General features: G+C 45.0%; 4 protein-coding genes across 6 annotated transcripts; 3 read left to right on the plus strand and 1 right to left on the minus strand.

Moving 5' to 3' along the window:
* The first annotated feature begins 5,034 nt into the window (after window positions 1-5,034).
* On the plus strand, window positions 5,035-7,393 carry snrpf (small nuclear ribonucleoprotein polypeptide F). Its single transcript, XM_086202423.1, has 4 exons — window positions 5,035-5,187; window positions 6,251-6,376; window positions 6,486-6,550; window positions 7,139-7,393. The coding sequence occupies exons 1-4, from the start codon at window positions 5,185-5,187 to the stop codon at window positions 7,203-7,205; spliced, it is 261 nt and encodes an 86-aa protein (XP_086058549.1). The 5' UTR covers window positions 5,035-5,184; the 3' UTR covers window positions 7,206-7,393.
* A 638-nt stretch (window positions 7,394-8,031) lies between these two features.
* amdhd1 (amidohydrolase domain containing 1) lies at window positions 8,032-11,007 on the plus strand. The gene is made up of 9 exons (XM_086201791.1): window positions 8,032-8,219; window positions 8,520-8,626; window positions 8,720-8,784; window positions 8,856-9,133; window positions 9,207-9,432; window positions 9,881-10,005; window positions 10,081-10,174; window positions 10,244-10,404; window positions 10,762-11,007. The coding sequence occupies exons 1-9, from the start codon at window positions 8,083-8,085 to the stop codon at window positions 10,865-10,867; spliced, it is 1,299 nt and encodes a 432-aa protein (XP_086057917.1). The 5' UTR covers window positions 8,032-8,082; the 3' UTR covers window positions 10,868-11,007.
* Window positions 11,008-11,765: 758 nt separating this feature from the next.
* On the minus strand, window positions 11,766-17,104 carry LOC147262681 (tetraspanin-9). Of its 2 annotated transcripts, none has more exons than XM_086201792.1 (10): window positions 16,975-17,104; window positions 15,691-15,842; window positions 14,825-14,869; window positions 14,211-14,290; window positions 13,874-14,065; window positions 13,163-13,237; window positions 12,985-13,086; window positions 12,751-12,882; window positions 12,247-12,330; window positions 11,766-12,159 (listed from the first exon to the last, which is right to left on the minus strand). In XM_086201792.1, the coding sequence occupies exons 4-10, from the start codon at window positions 14,271-14,273 to the stop codon at window positions 12,088-12,090; spliced, it is 720 nt and encodes a 239-aa protein (XP_086057918.1). In that variant the 5' UTR covers window positions 14,274-14,290; window positions 14,825-14,869; window positions 15,691-15,842; window positions 16,975-17,104; the 3' UTR covers window positions 11,766-12,087. The 2 variants fall into 2 exon arrangements, with proteins under 2 accessions (XP_086057918.1, XP_086057919.1); XM_086201793.1 differs by lacking the exon at window positions 16,975-17,104 and adding an exon at window positions 16,353-16,481.
* Window positions 16,207-22,845, plus strand: LOC147262682 (uncharacterized). Of its 2 annotated transcripts, none has more exons than XM_086201788.1 (7): window positions 16,207-16,721; window positions 17,850-18,052; window positions 18,316-18,417; window positions 18,538-18,633; window positions 18,822-18,932; window positions 19,374-19,497; window positions 20,029-22,845. In XM_086201788.1, exons 1-7 carry the CDS (start codon window positions 16,673-16,675, stop codon window positions 22,647-22,649), a joined length of 3,306 nt encoding a protein of 1,101 aa, XP_086057914.1. In that variant the 5' UTR covers window positions 16,207-16,672; the 3' UTR covers window positions 22,650-22,845. The 2 variants fall into 2 exon arrangements, with proteins under 2 accessions (XP_086057914.1, XP_086057915.1); XM_086201789.1 differs by lacking the exon at window positions 16,207-16,721 and adding an exon at window positions 16,973-17,109.
* The last annotated feature ends 826 nt before the right edge of the window (window positions 22,846-23,671 follow it).

The raw sequence follows: 23,671 nt of genomic DNA on the forward strand, positions 1-23,671 counted from the left end.
CATTAACTTTTTGGTGTTTTTGTTCATGGTACCAAAGAAATTGTAGCTGAGCTTCCCTTTAAGATCCAGGAGGGTGGAAGAGTAAGAGGCTTTAAGTCTTTCAATTGGGCCCAAAACTTAGGAACTAAAAGTCACCTGGAGCTGTTTGTATTTAATGTCTTTTCATGGGTGTCACCTAAGATGATTTTGCCACAGTGTGATGAACAATAAAGTTATGTATACAGTAGATTTCCAGCATATCAGCACCGGGGAGTGCGACACAAAAGTGTGATGACAAGCTGATGAAAGCACCTTCATTTCTGCTCAGTTGCTAACGTGATGTGATGCTGTTTGAGCTGCTGACGCACTTTGTTGCTCGATTGAATCCGGCTGACATCATTGTCGGGTCATACAATGTAATATGCGGGCCGGTAAACGACGAGCTTTTTCATTCCGGTTCTGCTTTCCTCATGAGCCCAACAATGGCCGCCCAACAGCCCATAAAGAGGAGAGAGGAAGAAGGGGAAACTCTTCTGCTTTACTACACAGCAAACTGCCATAACTGAGAGCACAGAGGCGATACTCTTCTGTCCGGCTTGTCTTGAATGATATGAGGCGACAGTGTGCCCCCCTGTGCTTAGCAATGGTACCAAAAAAAAAAAAAACCCACCAGACCTGGTGTTGAAGAACTGTTCTTTCCACCCCGGCCCAGCGCTCTTGCCCATTTGGGTCAAGCTCCAGTGAACACAGCATGGCTTTGGCTTCTCTGTCTGCGGTGTAATCGGACCATGACCTGTTTTCTGGGCTTCTGACCCGTGTGCAATAAGCACTGAGCCAAATGAAACTATCTCACCTGTTCCTGACTGATCATTCATGGTTCTATTGTCTCTCTCAAGAGATTTAAATCCTTTTGAACTACTTTTTTGGGGGGGTAGTTTTAGTGATTCCTCCTGGTCTTCACCTCAGTATCACTGGCTTTACAGTTCCAAGGTGAAAGGCCGGAGTTTTTAAGCTTGAGGCTAACGTGACTTTAGCGAGCGTTAGCTCTAAACACAAAGCCAAAGTCAATAGGCATGATAAACAAATTGTTGTTTTCCAAGTCATACTGAGGGACAGAGTAGCATTTGCGCCAGGTTCTATGCCAGCCCTGAACAGTTCTTGAGGTAATTCATGCATAGCCAAAATCTTCCCACAAAAATGACTCCAGTGTTTCGGTGTTTCTTTTGTTTACTCCGAGAAACAAGGCCACTGTATTTCTGCCTCATAGAATTCAGATCCGGGCCTCATCTGGCCCAACGATGGCACATATGGCTTGGTTCTGGCACCCATAAAGGCCAAACATGACCAGCTGGTTTCAGTTGAGTTTTGGCTAGTTATGTCTTTGCCAGATACAGCCACTGTGCCTCAAACCAGATTAAGGGTGTCAGATTTACACAGACATCGAGTTGGCACTGTTATTCCCTCTGCTGATGGATGAGTCCCACAGAAAGCCCCCACCACCCTTCTTGAGTTTGATCCTTTCCAACGAGGACCGGTTCGGAGCTGAATCTCAAACTGGTCCTTCGCATTTCAACAGCCAAAGAACTGTGTCATCTTGGCCACGAAAAAGTTGCTTCAGAGCGGCATCAACGCTGGTCTGGAGCCACTAACCACTCATCAGTACCAACAACAAAAAACCTTGAGAAAACAGAGCTGGTGCAGTCTGACTAATCAAACAAGGGGAAGAAAAACAGAGCATTCAGGATGAGCAGCATACAATGAATCACTCTCTTTTTGAAGCCAGTGTGGGCTTGCAAAGCCAGGAGCAACTTTTGAAAACGGATGATGTAGTGCAGCTTTGTTGTAGTGGGTGGTAGCGTTGCTGGGAAAGAGAAGACTTACTCTCGCCAATACGGTGATGTAATAATGGTAAGGATGGCGTCTCTATCCAACAAAGTGGAGCCGGAATGAGTCGTAAAACCTGGAATAAATCAGCAGTGTTGAATGTCAGGTTCCTTTGTCTCAAAGTCAGTGTTTTTCTTTTGTTTTTTTTAAGTGAAATGCACATGAACTTGAGGTATTTGTAAATTTGATTTAATGAATCTCAGTGAATATCACAATTGTGAATTTCCAATGTTAAACGTGTCCTCAAAAAACAGGGGTTGCTAACAGGTGGCTAAAGGGGAAGACTGAAAAAAGAAGAAGGGCAAAGCTTGCGGTGGTGATGCTTAGTCACACATCCATAGTGCAACGTTAGCGTGACGTTAGCTTTGTGTGTAACGCTAGCCGATGCTAACTTGCCGGCTGACCTCCAAAAGCGCGCTGTCCCTGTGTCATTCTGTGGAAAGTAAACCAGTTTGTAGAAGGTTGTCAAGTGAAGTCGCCCACGTTAATGTTGGTGGGAGTTCACCGTATTTCTGCCAGGAAATTTTCAAACAGAAAGGCAGAAAGCATTATTGATTAATGTGTCATAGTTATTACTTTAAAATCAATTGATGTTTTTTTTTTGTTTAGGGGGTCTTGAAAATCTTTGGCAAATGTCTCCCTTGTGCATTGAAAGGTTCCAGATTGTTCCCTGAGGTGATGGATTCAACTGAGAATTAAAACGAATAGACAAAAACACTCTTTTGTCCCAACAGTTATTAATTTGTTCAATAGAAAGACTCTATAGTCTTTAATCATGTCTTTCTTTCTCTGTATTGCTCTTTGTGCTGCCTTTGTTGCTCTTGGCCTGAGGATTGATTGCCCTCTGGAATCATAATAAAGACAAAATTAAGCGTTTGATGTCCTTTTGAGCATAAACTTAACGAGACTTTAATCATAACATTGATGTCGTAAATTATTATCTCAGCCAAGGAGGTCATGTGATGCCTGCGTTGGTTTGTTTGTTCATAATAAGTCAAAAAATTGTGAATTGCTTAAGAAGAAATGCAGAGCTAAGGTGAAGGAACTATTGAATAGATATTGGAATTGATCCAGATCTGGATATGACATCGTCAGATCTGGGGGGTTTTTTTGTCAGAAAGGAGAGAAGTTGACATGCCTTGGTGGAGCTGGTGTCCTGTTGTTGCCTCCCAAAAGGAGTCTTCAGGAAGATTGCTCAAACATAACGAGGCCAAATGTCATCAGACGTAGTGGAGGGGTTTGGTATGGATCAAGGAACACCTCATCACATTTTGGGGCGAATTAGTCACAGTACCACATGGCGGTAACAGGAAATTACATGATTTCCTCACTTTTTGTGGTACTCCCCTGGTAGGATCCATTTTCTACTGCTTATCCTGTTAAGGGTGGTGGGGGTGGAGCCTATCCCAGCTGCCTTCAGGTGAGAGGCGAGGTTCACCCTGGACAGGTCACCCTGGACAGGTCACCAGTCCATGGCAGGGCCAACACATAGAGACAGACAACCATTGGCTCTCCCAGCCACGCCTACGGTCAATTTAGAGTCTGGATTAACCTGGTCCCCTCTTGATGTCTTTGGACTGTGGGAGGAAGCTGGAGTACCAGAGAGAACCCAAACAGGAACAGGGAGAACATGGAGACTCACCCAGAAAGAACCCGTGATCCAGCCGGGGCTGGAACCCGGAACCTTCTTGCTGTGAGGGGACAGTGCTGACCACTGCACCACCGTGCTGCCTCATTGTTACATGATATCCGGCAAAACAGTATACAGCTATTTTGTATTCTCTGGAGGAGCTTCAATTCGCTCAGGCTAACAAACGTGTCATATCACAGGGTCGAAACAAACTACTTATCTGCTTCTTTGGGCTGGAGGACTTGTGGTTCACAGGATATGGATAAACTTTGACCTGCTGGCGCCACGTCAAGGGACCACCAAAGTGTAAAGTTTCATCCTCTGGAAAAAAACAAAACAAAACAAAACAAAACAAAACAAGACAAAACGTCATGTTGCTACAAGAAAAGTAAGACATCAAAGCCAGCTGGATTCGTTCATCGGAGGGTTGGATTTCGTGAAGAAACAGACGTGGAGCTCTGCGTCTAGCACGACTGGAAACCTGTCCTCCTTGTATTGGAGTCTTTTGAGGATTGCTTCAGACCTTCTGCCTCTCCACAGGCCCGGTGTTAGCTTTTCTCCGGCAGCTCCACCGGGCAGCTCGTCTCGGCTGGTCTTTGCAGACATCAAAGAGGCTTTTTGGCATCAGAGTGGAATGATCGGCGTCCTCTACAGAACTCTCTAAATGATGATGGTACGAACATGAAAACGGCCGCAGCAGAAAGTTAGAGCTACGATGCAATTCCTCCTCTCAACACACACACAAACACACACACACATGTCATCATCATGTCATTACTGACACCGTCACTGACTGACAGACTTGCTGATTACACTAACGGTAACAACTGGGAAGGAAAAAAAATAGGCTAAGTGATGTAAGAACGAGAGAATTTCAAACACGCACGGAGAAACTCTGGTGCAATTTCTGAGGAATTTACTGACAGAATCAAAATATCAAGTTGAAGCTTGTCAGATGCTTTATTAACACTTGGGTGCTTCGGCACATAGAAATGAGGGAAATCTTCATGCCGCTTGTGCCTGGAGAGAAAGAGCTGTCCAGACAGGGAGCAAGCACGACCCAGATATGACAATCATTTCACTTTTTGCACCCAAAATAGGTCAACAAAGCTTTGTCAAGTTCATGATGAAGTGAAATATTCTATAGGGGAGGTGAATAGGCAAACGAACAAATATCCCAGGAAATATGACCTCCTAAGGAGCGATAGTAAAGAAGAAAGTAAACCTTATTTTTATAGTCAACAACAGTATTTAGTTAAACTACAATGTAGTTACTGTTTAAAGTTTAATCTTGAACCCCAAGGGACCAAACTTGCTCAAAAACTGTAGCCTGTTTAGATGTTATTGTTGTGAAAGTGTTTATAAATGTATATAATATTAATTTGAAGTATACTATTTAACTGATAATATGAAACATATAACCTAAGAATCTATTATGGTAATTGACATGTTATGAAACTTTGAATAGACAGAGCTGTCGATTCATTTTACCGATGGAGCCTAGACTCGATTTGATGCGGCAGCACAAAACTCCGGCCACATGGTGGCAGTGTGTAAAACATGGCGACTCTCCTAGGGTCAATATTTTTTACTTCCGGTTGGGCGGTAAAGCGTGTTTGCCCGTCAACGCTATTGTGACGATATCAAACATCAACTCAATAACTTTACAAACACCATTATATTAAGGAAATATGGTAAGTTTTATTTGCTTATGTTTACTTTCTGTAATTCATTACATATTTAGTGGAAATAGTTATCACAGCGCAATTCGTGAAGCCTGGTAGCTAGTTAGCAGCGGCTAGGTTTAGCTTCTCATTCATAACTTTGAAAGAACTAATACCACACACTCGTTCACACACAGAGTGTTACACACACTTAAACTATTCAAGTAAATCATAATTTTTCAGGTAAATATGCCGACTTTCGTGGAATTAATGTGAAGAGCAAATTTCTCTGTAGAATCGTTAGGTTAAGCTAGCGTGCTTATCTCGAAACACACTTTTCACCTCTGCACAGAAATACGAACATGTTAAAATGCATAATAATTACGAACGTTACTCGGTCTGTAGGCATTTACCTGTTTTTTGAGAAGCTAGAAATCCTCCTGAGTAAATTGTATCAGAACCCGCTAACAGGAGTAGCCATGTGAGCAATGAACGCAGAGTATAATGTCAAAAATATAAACGATATTGATGGAATTAAACATCAAGTATGCATGTTTTGTTCTTGTCGCATTGTAAAGTTGCCCACAAGTATCCGAGTTCTTTGAATTGTTACAATACACATACACTGAAATGCACAATGGAGCGAATTAAGGTGTTGGTGGGAGGAATTCATTTTCACCTGTTTTTATAATTGGGACTTCATTTTAAGTGTTTTTAGGGCCTGAGCCTGGAGGTACTCCGGGGCGAAGACCCGACTGTGTTTGCTCGTTGTCTGTTTTTTTGTTTTGTTTTTTTTTTCTTCATACAAAATTGTTTTCAGGTGCTTAAATCGTGAGATCAATGAGAAGTATGGAGTTTAATGTCTAAAAATAGAGTCTTTGGGCTCTGCGTAATTGGATTTAATTATAGAAGCAACTTGAACAGGTCACTTTAGAGATTGTCAGGAATATTTATCAAAATTTAGTGACACACAGACTGAGTTAAACTTTGATTTAAACATAAAAAGTAATTGTTACTTTCATCGACGATGAAAGTAAGAAGCCCTACAAGTCCATACCTATTTATCCTGTTTCAACCGCTGGCTCGCCTGTAGAGTTTACCGCTGAACCCAAAGCCATTCCTGAACGGCCTGACGGGCAAGCCAGTGATGGTGAAGCTGAAGTGGGGGATGGAGTACAAGGGCTACCTGGTGTCTGTGGACGGCTACATGAACATGCAGGTGAGAGAAATTAATGTACATGTCTGAAACTTATCAGTTTTTTTGTTTTGTTTTTTTCTAAATTATTATTAGTATTTTTATTTATTATTTTTTTTTAATTTCCCGACAGCTGGCGAACACAGAAGAGTATGTGGACGGGGCCTTGGCCGGCCATCTTGGTGAAGTCCTTATCAGGTATGTTGAACAAACCAGACCTACCCATCTACTGGTCTTCAGTCCCACATTGGATCAGTACTTAGCGAGATTATCTAGCTTGCTTCGAGGCTTGGTGAGCGGCAGGATACACAGACTCATAGTGAAGCGACGTTGAACAACAAAGTGCTTTATGCATCGTGTAAACACTCAAGTTTAAACTGATTTAAAGCTAAAGAAACCAAATACAATTGTCAAAAAACACTAGAGTTTTAATTAATCCAGTTATTTTTATTTTTTTTGTATGAACCAAAAATTAGGTGTAGTTCGATATGTCGTCATTACAATTCTGATATTTTCTTGTTCTTTATAAGCTGAGTGAGCGGGGGGGGGGGGGGGGGGGTGTAGCGGAAGTCTGGATTCCATCCGTTTTTGTCTGAATTATTCAGTGACAGATTCCGAACTGCTTTAACTCACCTGTGGTAATAATTAACATCTTATTTGTTTGGAAGAATCCAGTGGAAGAAACAAATGAGCACCTCCTCATTAACAGTTTGCTTCTGCCTCATTTCACTGCTGCTACTTAAGGCTAAGTTTTATGTGAAGTTTTATTTTAAATTCTCTCTGCAGATGCAATAATGTTTTGTACATCAGAGGTGTAGAAGAAGAAGAGGAGGACGGAGAAATGAGAGAGTGAATAAGTTGAAGAGGACACGTTGTCATGTCTGTGTCGTTGAGTTGGTGTGTTTTTTGTGTGTGTGTGAAACAATGAGAGTTTGAGAGATTTTCCAGCTGTAAGGTTTTTTTTTTGTTTTTTTTTTTACTGTGACCAATTTTGTGTTCCGCCATTGTAATACAGACAATAAAGTGATAATTGTACTCCTTCTTAAACTGGTTTGATGTATTTTTCTAAGTGCCGTCTGACAGCAACAACTGTTAATTTGACTTGTTAACAGTGGAACCACAGACTTGGACTCTGAGGGTTTGACTCACTGACTCTTCTTCGTGACAAACTTGAAAACTCTAAAATGTTCTCTTCAGTGCATTTACTGCCATGCCATAATTCATTGATACTGTAATGGCAACACAAAATGAACTAGTGCCAGGAGTGCCAGTACCTTCCACTGCATTGCCAGGAGTGCCTGTACCTTCCACTGCAGTGCCAGTACCTTCCACTGCATTGCCAGGAGTGCCAGTACTTTCCACTGCAGTGCCACTATCTGTTTCGAATACATCAACCTGCCACAGTGGTGCCACCTCTGCCACTGAGGAGTCAGTACCTGCCAGTTAGATGCCACTGTGTTGCCACTATATGCCACTGAGGCTCGTGCCACCCAGGGAATCACTGCCATTGTCTGGGTTCAATTCTGACGGTACTTTTCCATCATCAGCAGCTGTTTCTATGGTCCTTGTTCCCTTTAAATCTTGTTCTCTGGTCCCTGTGACAGAGGCCCCACCCTCCTGCACTTCAAACTCTGCTCCCCAGTACAAATATTTACCTGAACCTGTGGCTTAAGGCCACTCACTCTGCTCTCCGCTCTGCTCTCTACTCACGACTTGATGAGTGCAGGAGAATGTCCAGAAACTACAAACTACTGGTGAAAAATGCCAAGCAGGTGGTACTTATCTGCAACAATGGAGAGAAATACCTGACGAGGAGCAGGATGCAAAATCTCTGTGTGATTGAAGATGGGAGTATTGTGATCGGAAGGTAAAGTACCTCCGGAAAATACACTACGATGTTCTGTCTGCTGTTGGTGGAATTTTGGCTTCTTTGGTTTGAATGACAGTTGTTATCTGGCCGGTTGTGCAGCTTTTATGTCCTTATAATATGAAGATCATGTGGAATAGGCGACCCCCAGTGGCTGTAATTGCTCATTACTGCAGAAGAGACAACATCATTTCTATTATCACACTCTTCAGCTACCATTACCAAACTGTCAATGGAGGGAGACTTCTGATACGTCCAAAAGTGTCTTGTTTAATTAGATAATTACATTTCTGCGTGCAGTGATGGGCTGATCAAAGCCGTGGGACCTGCAGACACCATCAGGTCTCTGTATTCAGAGGCATCTTTTGAACAGGTCATAGATGCCTCGGGGATGTGTGTCCTGCCTGGTGAGCATCAGCCTCAATTTTCATGGATTTCAGCTTGATTTTGCTCCATAGGGAGAGATCAGTGTCAAATCAGTGACTTGTACCTCGTTTCAGGGCTGGTTGACGCCCACACACATCCGGTTTGGGCTGGTGACAGGGTGCATGAATTTGCAATGAAGGTAAGGTTGCATACTAATATGTCATCAGTAGTTACGTCTAGAATATCTGATGAATTCTGTGACTTGTCCAGCTGGCAGGTGCCACCTACATGGACGTGCACCGGGCCGGTGGAGGGATTCACTTCACGGTGGAACACACGCAAGCCGCTGAGGCCTCGCAGCTGCTGGCCTCCCTGAGCAGCAGGCTGACCCGGATGCAGCGGGCCGGTACCACCCTGGTGGAATGTAAGAGCGGCTACGGCCTGGAGGTGCAGGCCGAGCTGAAGATGTTGGAGGTGATCGAGGAGGCCCGGCGTACCTTACCCATCAATATCTCCTCAACCTACTGTGGAGCCCACGCTGTCCCCAAGTATGTCCTCAAAGATGATCCACCAGCTCCCGAATGTTGACATGAAATATGCTTCTCTCTCTCTCTTATTTAGAGGGAAGACGGTTGAGGAAGCCACAGATGACATTCTGCAGGTTCAGCTGCCTCAGCTGAAAGAGCGGATGTCTGCTGGGACGCTCAGAGTCGACAATATCGATGTTTTCTGTGAACAGGGAGTGTTTGACCTCAGCTCCACCCGCTCCATCCTGCAGGCGGGCAAATGCATGGGCCTCAATATCAACTTCCATGGAGATGAGCTCCATCCTATGAACTCTGCTCAGGTAGAGTCCACTTAGAGGCAGACAACATATTTCAGACAGTTCTCTGCTGCCCCCCCCCCCCCATTACACTGACAGGGGCAGTAAAGACATCTGTAATGCACACATTTGAATAAAACATTCCAAGTAGAAATGCTGCATCATGACATGTGATGGTCCCAGTGACCTTTGACCACCAGTACCTTTGATGACTGAATCTGCTCAGCTCAGGATGGCTGGACTGATGGATGTTGATTGCTGGCGTGGAGGAATAAAAAGTCTCTTCGTGATGCTTCTAAATGGCAATGAAACGTGAAATATTTGAAACCGAGAATTCCTGACGTTGTCGTACGCAAGCAGTTCGAACTCAAACAATTTTTTTTGATTTGGGTGTTAAAGTCTTTTAAAAGTATTACTGTTTTAATGTGCAAGTTATTGGAACACTTTGAGATGGCTGGTTTCGATGTGGCAGTTGGGGGCGGAGCTTGGAGCGTTGGCCATCAGTCACTTGGAGGAGGTGACGGATGAGGGGATTGCTGCCATGGCCAGAGCTAAAACTGCTGCAGTCCTTCTTCCGACCACAGCTTACATTCTACGGTATGCGCACACACACACACACACACACACACACACACGCACCCTTCACTATGTGGTAATCGTGTGTGTGTCCAGTCTGCCTCAGCCCCGAGCCAGAGACATGTTGGAGGCAGGAGTCATCGTGGCCCTTGGCAGCGACTTCAACCCAAACGCCTACTGTTGCTCCATGGTGAGTCCAGGATCCCAAAGGTCCTGAATCATCATCATCATCCCAGACCAACCCCCTGTCTTCCCTCAGCCCATCGTCATGCACCTGGCCTGCGTCAACATGAGGATGTCCATGCCTGAGGCCTTGGCCGCGGCCACCATCAATGCTGCCTACGCCCTGGGACGGTCCCACACACACGGCTCCCTGGAGGTCAACAAACATGGAGACCTGCTGGTGCTCAAGGCCACGCGGTACTTCAACCCTCCCACAAGTCCAGAGATAGCGTGGCTCGTTTTAGCGCAGGTTTTGGCTACATTTTCCAAATCTTACTCAGGAACAGTGAGTTGAGATTTATGAAAACGTACATTAGAATGCAACACAAAACAAAACTCAGATAAGGGCCTCAGGCTCACGCGGTGGAAACACTGAACGCCTGCTCCAGTGCTGGAGACAGAGATTCTCATGACATCATCAAATCCTTTTTGTGTAAAATAACCTGCTAGCGCGCCAAGCAAAATTGGTTAATGAACTTTGGAATCATTCACATAAAATTAAAAAACAAAACAAAAACACACAATTCCCTTAATTTTGTGTTGTCTTGGCTACAGGTGGGAACATGTGATCTACCAGCTGGGGGGACATCAGGAGCTCATCCGATATGTGGTCATCGGGGGAAACATCGTCCACGACAACGACAACACTGTGGATTTATAGAAGGTTCCTGCTCAGAGAAGGTTCCTACTTGAGAAGGTTCCTGCTTAGAGAAGGTTCCTGCTTAGAGAAGGTTCCTGCTCAGAGAAGGTTCCTGCTCAGAGAAGGTTCCTACTTCGAGAAGGTTCCTGCTCAGAGAAGGTTCCTGCTCAGAGAAGGTTCCTGCTCAGAGAAGGTTCCTGCTCAGAGAAGGTTCCTACTTCGAGAAGGTTCCTGCTTAGAGAAGGTTCCTGCTCAGAGAAGGTTCCTGCTCAGAGAAGGTTCCTGCTCAGAGAAGGTTCCTGCTCAGAGAAGGTTCCTGCTCAGAGAAGGTTCCTACTTGAGAAGGTTCCTGCTTTGAGAAGGTTCCTACTTCGAGAGGGTTCCTGCTCATAGAAGGTTCCTACTCTGAGAAGGTTCCTGCTTTGAGAAGGTTCCTGCTTAGAGAAGGTTCCTACTCTGAGAAGGTTCCTGCTCATAGTAGGTTCCTACTCTGAGAAGGTTTCTCCTCTGAGAAGGTTCCTACTCTGAGAAGGTTCCTGCTTAGAGAAGGTTCCTACTCTGAGAAGGTTCCTGCTTAGAGAAGGTTCCTACTCTGAGAAGGTTCCTACTTAGAGAAGGTTCATACTCAAAGAAGGTTCTCCCCCTGTCAGAATGTGCTGGGCCTATGAATCAACGCTGGTATCTTCACAGTGTTAATAAACGCTTCAGGACCCGAGGGGTTCAGATCAACTGTCCCTGATGGCGTTTATCTGATGAGTGTGTGTGATTTCCATGATCGCCTCAGAAACAGGTGACATGTTTGTGGCGTCTGACTGATTAAAGAGTCTCGACATCTGTTATCTGAGTCACTGAGAGCACAAACACAGATACTACAGAACAGTCGGTGAAGAGATGAAACCCAGAAACAAATCACTCCGGCTTGTGTTGAGAGCTCTGCTTTTATTGATCAGGTTAGAACACGATTAACACGCGTAGCTTAACAACCCCTTCCAGTCCCATGTTCAGGTCCTCAGCACAGGTATTTTATATAAAACGTGCAAGTGTGATTATAAAAAGTGGAGTAAAACTTCTTCTAATAGCTATTCACAACAATAAAAGGGTGCATAGTTGAGGAGCAAAGAGGCTCTAGTGGCGCACGTGAGCACGGCGTTGTTTCTACCATCAGCAGGCCATGAGGGTAACAGAGAGGAAGGACTGATACATCCGAAGTACCACATAATAAAACAACCACATGAATCTCGTCAGGCTTCGTATTTCTTCCCCGCTCGGTGGATCTGCTGGTAGAGCGTCATGGAGAAGGCCATGCCGAGGAGCTGGAAAACACACATACGCACACTGTGTAAGAGGATATCGTCATCTAGAGCTGTTTAACAGTAATGGCGGTGAAACGACCCGCTTACCTGTATGACCAACACGCACATGGCGATGGTTCCTAGAAGGTGTTTGTTGTCGTCCAGCCACTCTTCTACTTTCTCATAGCAGCCCTGAAAACACACGGGGAAAATATCCAGTGTGATCCGGTTAGATTCCGGGTAAAAACAGCATATTCTCAATTCAGCATTTTGTGACCAAGACGTTGGATATAGGGATTATCCGTGGAATATTCATGATCCTTGGCCATGTAAAGAGCAACTGTGAAATGCTGAGTCCATGTAAATGTCGTCAAAATGTAGTTTTGACCCGAACACGAAGAAAAATACAGCCCAGGTTGGAATTGCCGCAATTTCCCTTTAATCCCGACTCCTACCCGGGATTTCATCTAATCCCAAATTTAACCTGAACCCTCCAACTTCCCTTTGAAGGTATCTTAGAAGTCATTCTCTCTCTCTCACACACACACACACACACACACACACACACACACACACACACACACACACACACACACACACACACACACAGACCCGTGTCCAGAAGACGTTTGAGGCGTTGTGTCCACAGCCCGGGTGAACCTGCTGGCAGCAGCGGTCTGGAACCACGTTGACCTGGAGGGCAGTGTACCAGTCGTTGTAGCTCATCACGCCGCAGCACCGCCACTGGGCCAGCAGACACACCATCAGACATTAATGAACTTAATTAACTAAGTCAGGTTAATCCACCAGAGAAGCCAAAGTTTTCCCCTGTTGGGTTAAACACACCTCTCCCTGAATGGTGTTCCAGGCGTCCCTCAGGCCGGCGTTGTTGTCCGTGTTGTACAGAACCAGCCCGTCTTTCAGATCCCGTCTGGCATTTTCACTCACCTGAGGTGGAGGTGGATTATGGGATATGTAGGCACACACGGATGGTAAGGATGAACAAACCCTCAAAGAGTCCTACCTTGTCAGTGTAGACGAAGAACAGGATGAGGAGGATGAGTTCAGCCAGGAGGATGATCAACAGAACAATGAAAAACTGCAAGGGAAAAGAAAGCGGGAGAATAACCAAGATTTGCCGGCCGTGTTCCAACCGCCAGGGTTGGAAGTCTCACATGAGAAGTGATCACCGGGAACGTTCGCATTTCTTTGAGGTTCTGCCTTTGTTGAAAGACAGTGAAGGCACATTCAGAGAGATGAGCCGATCAAGCTGCTGCGCAGCAGTGGTACGACACCGCCATGTGTGCCTGCCACTGCCACCATGACCTTTGACCACTAATGTCCTTTTTTTTTTTAGGTTCATCCTAGCATCCCGGTGGACATTTGTGCCAAATGTAAAGGAATTTCTTCCCGACATTCCTGACACGTTGCTTTCAAATGGAGGTGACGGCAAACTTCACCTGCGACCAAAAATCTTTGCAGTTCATCTTCGAGTCCCAGTGGACATTGATGCTAATTTTTTTTTTTGGGGGGGGGGGGTTGAGGTGTCGTGACCTTTGACCCATTTTATCCTTCGGTCCCAGTGAACGTCTGCGTCACATTTGAAGCGTCTCCAAGGAATTGCAGAGACATGACATGGGACAATGGTGATTTCCTACAACCGAATTTACTTACTTAATTTATTTACTTTCAACAACTCGCTAGTAGTGCATGATGGGTATTGTAGTATACTCACGCTCAGCAGAAGGCACTTGTTTTCCTTGATAGCGCCGAGGCAGCCCAGGAAGCCCGTCACCATGACGACCGTGCCGAGGGTGATGATGAGGTTGGCAGCGGAGAGCGAGGGGAAGGAGGGCGACAGTGTGGCGAAGCTGCCCTGAGACACCGACAGCCACACGCCCACGCCCAACAAGCCACACCCACCCAGCTGAAACACAGCGGAAATACACAAACTTCCTGCTGATTTCAGGATAACTTTCGTGTGTGTACTGATTGCTCTCCTCATTAAACGTAACACCCAGACATTTCCTGACAGTGTGTGTGTGTGTGTATGTGTGTGTGTGTGTAATTACCCAAAAGAGCAGGTTGAAGAGGAAGAGCATGTATTTAACGCAGCAGATGCAGCCGCGAGCCATGACTCAACTGACGAGCACTGCAACAAATGATGTGGGGAGGGGAAAAAACAACGCCCCCCCCCAAGTTTAAGTGAGTACATTTTTGAAGTATTCATCACTCTCCAAGAGCAGCTCGTCACCTGATACTATCAAGACGGCATCATGACATGACAAAGTGGACAATCTTCTGTGTAATACAATTTATTTAGTGTACTATTATTTTTCTGTGCGACCACTTACACACGTGTGCGACTGAAAACTTGTAAAGGTGGTGAATCGATGGCTACGGGGGATATTTGCTGCCAACATATTAATACCTCTTGACAAACAGGAGAACTGTGATACACTACAGTACTGGTACTTGGTCCAACCCCTCAGGACCAAATAGACACAGATTCTTATTTATTAAATTCTCTGGACATCTGTGACAAATTAACCAGCACATTTCTACTACTGATACTGACTTGATTGTGGATTTGCAGGTTTGTTTGTTGTTGTTTTTTTGTTTTTTTGGGGGGCCTCTTACGTGCCGCTCTTTAACTCCCATCTCACCAGGGAGGTGATGGACTTACCGCTTCAACAACACGAGGAGGAACCGGGACGCTTGAGTAGACGACCTGCGGCAGCGAGGGAGCAGACATTAACACAATCCTGCACTGCATGTGAGGGCTGCGGTGCCAATGATTCCATTTCTTATTCCATTATTGAACAGAAGAGATTTGAGGCTGTTAACAGGTTTGTATATTTGAGTGTATCTCTACGAAACAATGATTTAAAAAAAACAAACCATGAACCTTATTTACTCTCGATAGCTTTAATTTCACAAATAGAAATAAAACTGCAGTAAGGAAAAAAAAAACATCGGCTGGTTTCCAGGACAGGCGCCCAGCTGACCGCTCACACAGGGGAAGAACAGAGTTGAGGAGCTACTAAGTTCAAATGAAATAACGCAAGATTATAGATTTGAATAATGGACAACATTCCAAAAAATTATAGATATTACAACAGATATGACTTCAATCGCAGTTCAGTCATTGAGGTGTTTCTGGTGTGTTCTGTTCGGTAACATCTACGTCATGCCAATAAACTCAAACACTTTTAACATTTCTGCGTGTTTTGAATAAATCAGTGTTAAATTTGCATAATAAACTAATCAACTAATCTAAAATCTTAGTGTTATTCGAGCATCCTCAGCTAAAAACACTCCCCGCTGACGTCACCGGGCTGAACTCCAGGCTGCGTTTTTTTCATGTTTGCGCTTTAAAAAAAAACTGCTTATACAAGTTTTTGCAGACGACATAAACCCGCTATTTTTTGGGGGTATGGAGACAATAAAATGCAAGGAGGCTGCTCTGCGGACTGCTAAACCACTTCCTCGCGGCTCGGGCCGTGACTTTTACCGTGGAAGAAGTGGGGGGGGGGGGGGATAGTTTCTTACCGTGCGCTAAGAACTGGTGCTCATCATTCCGCAAATGTCTCAAGTTTCCGGGTCTGTTTCACATTCTTCCGCTGCTTTCCCTCTAACTACTAAATGTAATCCAGCGGTCGTTGGGTCGTGTTCGGAGGGGGGCTGAAGTTTTCGTCCGGTGGCTGGAACACAGAAGAAGAGGAGGATGTTTCAAGCGGGGTGGGCGGACGGAGGACGAAGCCGCGGAGGAGGCGTGACTGTCGGCGTGAGGAGCGGGACCAGCTGGGTAATGACCCTGGTTGTGTAAATACCATAGTGATTAAGGCAGGTCTCACGTTTGGCCCTTCAGTCTACGTTCGTTAATTCTCCTGGTAAATTGCTGCCGGTTTCAGGACCAGGCCAAACGTGGAACTGATAAATTTGGCTACTTGGCAAACCCCCCAGCCTCCGCATGGCCTCCAGGGGGCAGTGAATGCCAAACTAACTTCGTGTTGACCACATATTTCAAATGGGAAGAAGAACCTTCACCCACCCACCCATCCATTTTCTATACCGCTTAACACCCCCCCGTCGCGGGGGTGCTGGAGCCTATCCCAGCTGTCATTGGGAGAGAGGTGGTGTTCACCCTGGACGGGTCACCAGTCCGTCGCAAGGGCCATCAGGAGCAGTTAGGTGCTCAGTGTCTTGCTCACCGGAGGAAGTGGGTATCGAACCAGCGACCCATCGGTTGTTAGAAGGCCACGCAACCTCCGGACCACGCCGTCCCCAATAACATATATAGTAATAATATTCCTGCACAGGGGATTCCAAAGTTGACTAATGCTTTACAGTAAGGCCATATGAGGAGAGGAAAGTAAAAAAAAAATACGATTATAGTTGTAAGCGGTTGAGTTCCAACCGCGCCTGCGCACTCTGTACAACATAACGAGCCGCCCTTCTTCCCCGCCAACTCGCACCGTAGGGTCGGGCGGACATCGACTCACAACAACCCTGAGATAATTTTCCCTGTTAAATGAATATTCCACAAGACAAAATGGATGAAATACACTGCACAGAAGCCGGTAAGTTAAAAATGAACCCAAAACACACGACTCCCAACGTGTTGTGGCGTTTTGTTTTGGATTGTGTGCGCCCGATTTTGAACATGGCGTACCCCGCTCTGAGATGGCGGTGGCTTTGTGCAGCATAGCGGCGCAAGCAAGCGGATGTGTACGGTAGTTACTAGAAGTAGCTAGATGTTGACTAAGCTAGTTAGCGTGGGCAGTTAACAACGACATTAACTCGTAACTGGTAAGCTAGCGGCAGTTAACTGACCTTCCAGTTCAGCGTTAACGTTAGCTAGCAACTGGAAATGAGTGCTAAAACAACTGTCAGGTGGTGCATTCGTGGGCTCCAAGTCGGCACAGATGCATCTAGAAACGCTAGCACAGCACACGTTAACGCCTCAAGGTAAAACTAGAGGACTTCAGCAAGATAATATTCTAAATAAGATATCAAAAAAGGTAGTAATATCACTCGAGTTAGTCCACGACCACTAACTTTTCACACAACTCGCGTAGAAGAGAATGTCACGACTACCGCAGCCATGTTTGTTGGGTTGCTCATGTGCGGGGCTTCAATATTACGACACAGTAGATGGTCCATGAAGGCATCCAGGGTCAAGTTGGTGCTACTGGCATAGATAGACGTCCCTCCATAATATTGACTGATAAATATGATATAGAAAATAACTGTTCATATTTGTAACAGCTGACACTTGAATTAATAGATAACTTTTGCGTATATTTAGTAGATGTGTGGCTGCTGTCATAAAATCTGGTTTAGCCATGCACAACAATCTTAAAGGTCTTTTTGTATCGCTTTAAAAGGAAATATCACAATCAACTAACGTGCTGATATGACAACAATGATGCTAAACGCAAACAGCATGTCATTACAACGAAGGACAAATAGATTTGACAGGAATTACAGAACACATTGAATTGTTCCATCTGCCGGTTGTCCATCAAGATGAAAGTATGCATCATGATATTTGTATTGTTATTTTTAATGATGTTTACTAATATTATCTGTATAAATCAGGTTATCTGACACAAATATTAATTTACTTGCATACCATAATCTTGGCCATCAATCATGATCTAGTAATTTGTTTTCTTACGAGACTGAAATTTCTACTCGTGTTCCAGATTCCCCCCTCCTCCTGGCCTCTCTTCGGCTCTTCATACCACCGCTGCGCCTGGTGTCTGCAGCCATGTGGCAGGTGGTCCAGAGGGGAGACGTGCAGGACTATGGGACGGTGGAGGAGTTCATCAGCACAGTTACAGATATTGTGCCGGAACTTTTGAATGCAGATCAAAAAGCTCAACTCCTGCTGGGTCTCAGAGCTCGGGTGAGACGCGGCAGCCCTGGCCCAGTCCGACATCATATTCGCAGCTTAAGATTGATTACTTTTGTGCAATTTTTGTTTGTTGTTGTAGCAAAAGTAGATCTATAGTACAGGCTTACATCAGTCGGCCAGTTGATCTGCTCTTGCGATACTGACATGTCCGAGACAGGCCAACTTATTGGGCGGGCCCTTCTTGAGAGCATTGTACTGGTAAGCAATCTCTCCAGTTGTTGCACCGTCAGTTGAGCTGAAGTTATTTGTTGCAGGTGGTTCTGGAATTGTGTCGGGCCGAGCGGCTGCCGGAGAGAGACGCCATTGAGATGCACCTGAAGCGGATCAAGGACCTCGTATCTAATTGGGCAGCACAGGTTAACTTCTTTAAATGACGTTGTGCAGCTCATCGCTGCAGTCATTTCTTCCGTCAAACTACTTCTTGTTATTTCTGACTCAACCACAACTCTCTGTTTTTTTTGTTGTTGTTATTGTAGCCATGTTTTGCGGAAGTCGAGTTTCCAGAGTCCAACTTTGTGGATCAAGTTGAACTGCTGTTGAAAGACACTGAAGAGAAGGAGAAGTTTTTCCAGGTTGGCGGATTGTGTCTTAGTGTTTTGTTAAACTCTGTAGAGTTGCGTTCTTGGCCTTAAAACAGTGTCATGATAACATTTGTTGTTGGGTGACATCTTTGCTCTTTATTGATGCAGCCTTGGCAGCTGTAGAGAATGTACAGTTTTCTGTCAAATGTTAAAATACCAGGGTGTATCATTTGTTCCAGGATATTTTCCCTGTGGATTTTGGGCCAGACTATGATGGCGCTCTTCAGGTTCTTATGCTGGATTTCCTGTCCAGACTGGAAAAGCTTCTTCCTGTACCGGACATTCAGCAGGTACATTCATGGATTGGCTTTGCCCTGATGCTGATTATCAAGAGCACTGTACAAACTTGGTGACAGACCAAAATTGAACTTGAAGATGTCCACGTTTGTCCTAAGATTGTAAAATAAGCTGCTGCACTGTATTCCTATGCTGTGAGCCCACAGTAATTCTTATTCTCTCAAGTTGATCGCAGATCAATAAGAAAGTGTTGATTTGGACAAACTTAAGAGGGGCTTTTGTCATGTAGCAGGCAAATGATTATAGATGTAAAGGGAAAGCTGTCTGGTGGGAACAGCCCAGTGGGTTGCTGAATTGAACATCACTCAAATCTGTAAATAACAAGAACCAGCAGTTTATTTAGTAAATAATACAGTGGTTCTGTTTTAATTTAGCACAGGCAGAGCACCTCTAAATGCTATATGTTGCTAAAAATCTTTTCCCCCGTGTTCCAGACTGCATCCATGCTCAGCGCTGTGCCGTCCGCCCTGGAGGAGTGTGTGCACTCTGTTCCTGACCTGCGTCACTTGAAAACTGTGCTCCAGCACAACACAACACTCGGACATTTTGATTTATCTGGTGAGTCTCCTCTGGGTTGCTGGTATCTTAAGAGCATTTACAGGTTCAGGGTTTTTGATTGTGGGTGAATAAAGGATAGTATTGCAGTATTTTGTCAATTTTGTATTGGCACCTGGACGTCAGTGGTATTCTTTTATGTGAACATTTTGGGGAAAAATGGTATTAGTTGGGGGGGGGCAGTTGCTTCCCCCATCCACTAGATGGTGCTAGCCAATCAGTTTTTGGGACATACTTAAAAGTCAAAAATGCTGTGTGGTGTGTTACATATTGATAGAATTCAATGCTGGAAAATAACCTTTTCTTCATAATGGTCCAATACTACTTACTGAAGAGAATTACGAAAAGGTTTGCAGAAAATCTTCTCAGTAAATTTATAACGAAAAAAATTACTCCTGGACCTGTACTTTTATCTACATTTTAACAGAAATTGAATGCGTACCTCCTTGGGTCGCTTCATTTAAACTCCAATGTTAATGCAGGCATCTTCATCTGCTGGCCATGAAGCTAACGTGGTTCTCCTTCGGCCCACAGATGAATCTCAGTCCATTCCATCCTCCTTTGGGAACTGCATCCTCTCCTCGCTGTCCCTCCCTCAGCTGGAGAAGGTTGTAATCGACACGGACCAAATACAGTTAGAGCCCCCGCCAGAGCAGATGCCAGAATGTATGACGGTCCAGGTGGAGGGTGAAACTGTCACACTACTGGACTACATACAGATTGAACAACCACCAAGTTTGATGGAGCCTGGTGATCCAGAAGAGTCCGTACACGAGGAGGAAGCTGCTACTGACGTGACAAACGAGGAAGTCGATGACAATCTGAAGCCAGCGTCTTTTCAACCTCTTAAGCAAAGCAAAAGGCTGCAGTTAAAGAGAAAAGCTTTAAAAGAAAAAAATGACCCGTCGACAGCTAAGAGGCAACGAAAAAAATACCCAAACAACAAGACTTGTCCAGTGTGCAATAAGACTTTCCTGCGGGCTGCAGCCATGAGACGACACCAGGAAATTCATTCTGCAAATCGTGATCTCAGGTATAAATGCGCCAACTGTGACAAACGATTCAGGGACCACTATGACATGAATCGCCACAATATGCGAGTTCATGAAAAAGAGGAGATCGGCAACAACATGATTGAAGAGGAGGCGGACCCGGGTACTTCGGATATATTGGAGCACAAAAACTGCATTTTGTGTGGGAAGTACTTTGCTCGCCAGGTTGACATGGAGCGCCACATGAAGTCTCACTCGGAGGACCGTCCGTATAAATGCTCATTCTGCGAGAAGAAATTTAAGAATCCCTATGTTTTAAAGAGACATCAGAAGGAAATCTGTAAGAGCAGAGAACTGAAGAAGTCCACTATGGTGGCAAAGAGGAAAGACGCACAGCGGCCAAATCCCCAGCCACCCCTAGAGGGGTTGACGGAGGGCAAAATTTGTCCAATATGCAGCAGGATCTTACCGTGCACCGCTGACATCGCAAAGCATCTGCGATCTCACACAGAACAGCGTCCCTTCATTTGTGTCACTTGCGAGAAGGGCTTCAAGTACAGGGACACGTTGAAAAAGCACCAGATTATTCATGGGCATGAAGGTATACGTGAGGAAGAGAGCAAGACGGTGGAACAGATTTTGGCTGAAGCTGACACTCAAAACTGTGGCGACACTGATGTCCTTGATAAAAAAGATCCTGAAGTACCTGCTGAAACGTCTGAAGAGACGCCGTCAGTCCCTCTGCAGCAAGCTAGCAAAAAAGGTCTTAAAGTGTGTCCTGTATGTTCGAGGGTGTTCGACAGCGTCAAAACCCTGAACAGACACATTCAGTGTCACACAGATGATCGGCCGTACCACTGCGTTCACTGCAAGAAGCGTTTTAAGCATATGCATGGGCTGAAGAGACACCAGATTTATGCCATTTGTCACAAGAAAATTGGCCGCTTCACGTGGAAAAAAGAGCCAAGAGCGGGGCCAAGCCACAGCGAGTGGACCAACGCGGACGCCCAGTATGGACCACCTCTTCAGATCCCTGTGTGGTGTTCAAATTGCGGCAAGCACTTTGAATACCTCTCTGCTTTGAAGGAGCACCAGGAAAATGTTTGCAAAGTGGAAATGAGGGACATCATGAAATGTGACGACTGTGGGAAAGAATTCAAAAGCATGACGATGCTGAAGGTGCATCAGAGGATTCACGACCCTCTTTACTGCAAAGAGTGTGGGAAGATACTCGCCAACGATGCTGCCTTTGAGAGGCACAAGCTAATGCACAGGCCAATGGCTTGCACCATGTGCGAAAAGACTTTCACTTTACTGAGACGCTTGAGGGAACACTACGAGAAGCAGCACAACTTCACTGGACCGTATCCTTGCTCTCAGTGTGACAAAACCTTTATCCAGCTGTCCTACCTCGCCATCCACCAGAGAATCCACAAGGGAGAGTTCCCCTACATGTGTGATATCTGTCCAGAGAAGTTCAGGTCCTCCAACTGTCTGACGGTGCATCAGCGGAAACACACCGGGGAGAAGCCCTTCCTCTGCTGGCAGTGTGGAAAGTGCTACCGCTCTGCCTCCGAGCTAACGGTGCACATGGGAACCCACTCAGAGGAAAGGCCCTGGGCCTGCACACGGTGCGACATGGCTTACCGCACCAAGCTGCAGCTCACCAACCACGTAGAGCAAGTCCACATCGGCGTCCGCTACCCCTGCAACAGCTGCGGGAAGCAGTTCATGAAGGAAACCTCGCTAAAAAGGCACGAGCTCATCCACACCGGCGAGAGGCCTCACCAGTGCACCGTGTGTGGTAAAACCTTCCTGACCGCCAACGAGCTAAGGCTCCACAACCGCTACCACACCGGCGAGCGCCCTTACAAGTGTGAGGTGTGCGGCAAAGCCTTCATCCAGTCGGGATATTTGAAATCTCACATGCGCATCCACACGGGAGAGAAGCCATTTAAATGTGACATCTGCGACAAAGGCTTCAGGTTATCGTATCACATGAAGAAACACAGGCGGACGCACACTGGAAAACCAAAGAGCTACACGTGCGAGGAGTGCGGGTTATCCTTCCTCCATAAAAAATCCCTCTGGGAGCACTCGATCAGTCACGAGGTGAAAGTCGAGCAGTCGTTCCCCAGTGAAGTGAGAATAGAGTTTCAGTAGAAATCACCTCATGGAATTTGTTTTTCTCCTCCAGACTTCCAGCATGGTCACCAAGAACATTTGACCGAATTGTAAATGCTTGTTGCTTTAGTGTGCAAGAGACACCTTCTATAAGGTGCATCGATGAACTCCGGGGGCGTGTGTACATGTTGGGAAATATACGAAAAATAAATCTGCCTTTTAATATATTTCTTTGTTGTGATTATTGTGTTGAATTTCGAGACATTTAAAAAAATAATAATAAAAAAAGTTATCGGTTGACTTGAGTGGTTACCTAGAGAAGGATGCGTGTAAATAATTGATCATTTTGAAATGTAACTGGACAAGTTGACATCTTGGTTCAGTTTGTCCTGCAGCACTCGGTTAAAATTCAAAATTCTAAACATTCTATGCTCATTTTTTAACAAATTTATTTCAAATTATAGAAAACTAGTGTGAGGATTAATATTAAGGCAGGTTTTACTTGTACACATTGGTCTCCTTTTAAGATCTGATGTGACAACCAAGCCCTTTTGGTGTTTTTTTGTTTTTTTTTTCACTTAATGTTTGATAAATGGCAGGGCAAAAGTGAGTCATTTTACGTGGAAGCCAAAGCTCTAAGCTCTTAACAGGATTTGAAAGTGTCTTTTGTGTCACAACCTGCTTCTAAGAAATAAACCTCCACTTGTTTGTGTCCTGCAGGCAGGTGGATGATGTCTGCACACAACAAAATCTAACAGCAGTACCTGGAAATAACAGCGTAGACAGAAAAAAGGTCTCATTTGAAAAAGAAGTCTGGTTTTCCTGAAGTCCGATTACTCAGTTGTGCCCTCAGTTACATAAAGTTGGCACGCGTGTATCGCAAATCGGTACTTTGTTGTCGCAGTGTACTGTGATTGGTACCCTGAAAAGTACTTTTTTATTTTTGGCAGGTCCTAGTATTAATGAGGTAATTTTGTAAAACAGGTAATTTTCAAGCAGAAACTTTTTTTAATTTAATGTTCTGTCATTTACGAAAGCGAAATCTTCACGTGCCGCCTGAA

The sequence above is a fragment of the Aulostomus chinensis genome, chromosome 4 (genome assembly GCF_037954235.1).
Source record: "Aulostomus chinensis isolate RoL2024-O1b breed Wild chromosome 4, RoL_Achi_v1.0, whole genome shotgun sequence".
NCBI classification, from domain to species: Eukaryota; Metazoa; Chordata; class Actinopteri; order Syngnathiformes; family Aulostomidae; genus Aulostomus; species Aulostomus chinensis.

Coding starts and splice junctions, on each gene's coding strand:
- snrpf (XM_086202423.1), top strand. Junction 6,377..6,485: donor ACGGCTACATGAACATGCAG/GTGAGAGAAATT, acceptor ATTTCCCGACAG/CTGGCGAACACAGAAGAGTA. Junction 6,551..7,138: donor CTTGGTGAAGTCCTTATCAG/GTATGTTGAACA, acceptor TTCTCTCTGCAG/ATGCAATAATGTTTTGTACA.
- amdhd1 (XM_086201791.1), top strand. CDS start 8,083: ATGTCCAGAAACTACAAACTACTGGTGAAAAATGCCAAGCAGGTGGTA. Junction 8,220..8,519: donor GGGAGTATTGTGATCGGAAG/GTAAAGTACCTC, acceptor TTCTGCGTGCAG/TGATGGGCTGATCAAAGCCG. Junction 10,175..10,243: donor ACGCCTACTGTTGCTCCATG/GTGAGTCCAGGA, acceptor GTCTTCCCTCAG/CCCATCGTCATGCACCTGGC.
- LOC147262681 (XM_086201792.1), bottom strand. CDS start 14,273: ATGGCTCGCGGCTGCATCTGCTGCGTTAAATACATGCTCTTCCTCTTC. Junction 13,238..13,873: donor ACAAGTGCCTTCTGCTGAGC/GTGAGTATACTA, acceptor TTTCCCTTGCAG/TTTTTCATTGTTCTGTTGAT. Junction 13,087..13,162: donor TCTTCGTCTACACTGACAAG/GTAGGACTCTTT, acceptor CCTCCACCTCAG/GTGAGTGAAAATGCCAGACG.
- LOC147262682 (XM_086201788.1), top strand. CDS start 16,673: ATGAATATTCCACAAGACAAAATGGATGAAATACACTGCACAGAAGCC. Junction 16,722..17,849: donor AATACACTGCACAGAAGCCG/GTAAGTTAAAAA, acceptor CTCGTGTTCCAG/ATTCCCCCCTCCTCCTGGCC. Junction 18,634..18,821: donor AGAAGGAGAAGTTTTTCCAG/GTTGGCGGATTG, acceptor CATTTGTTCCAG/GATATTTTCCCTGTGGATTT.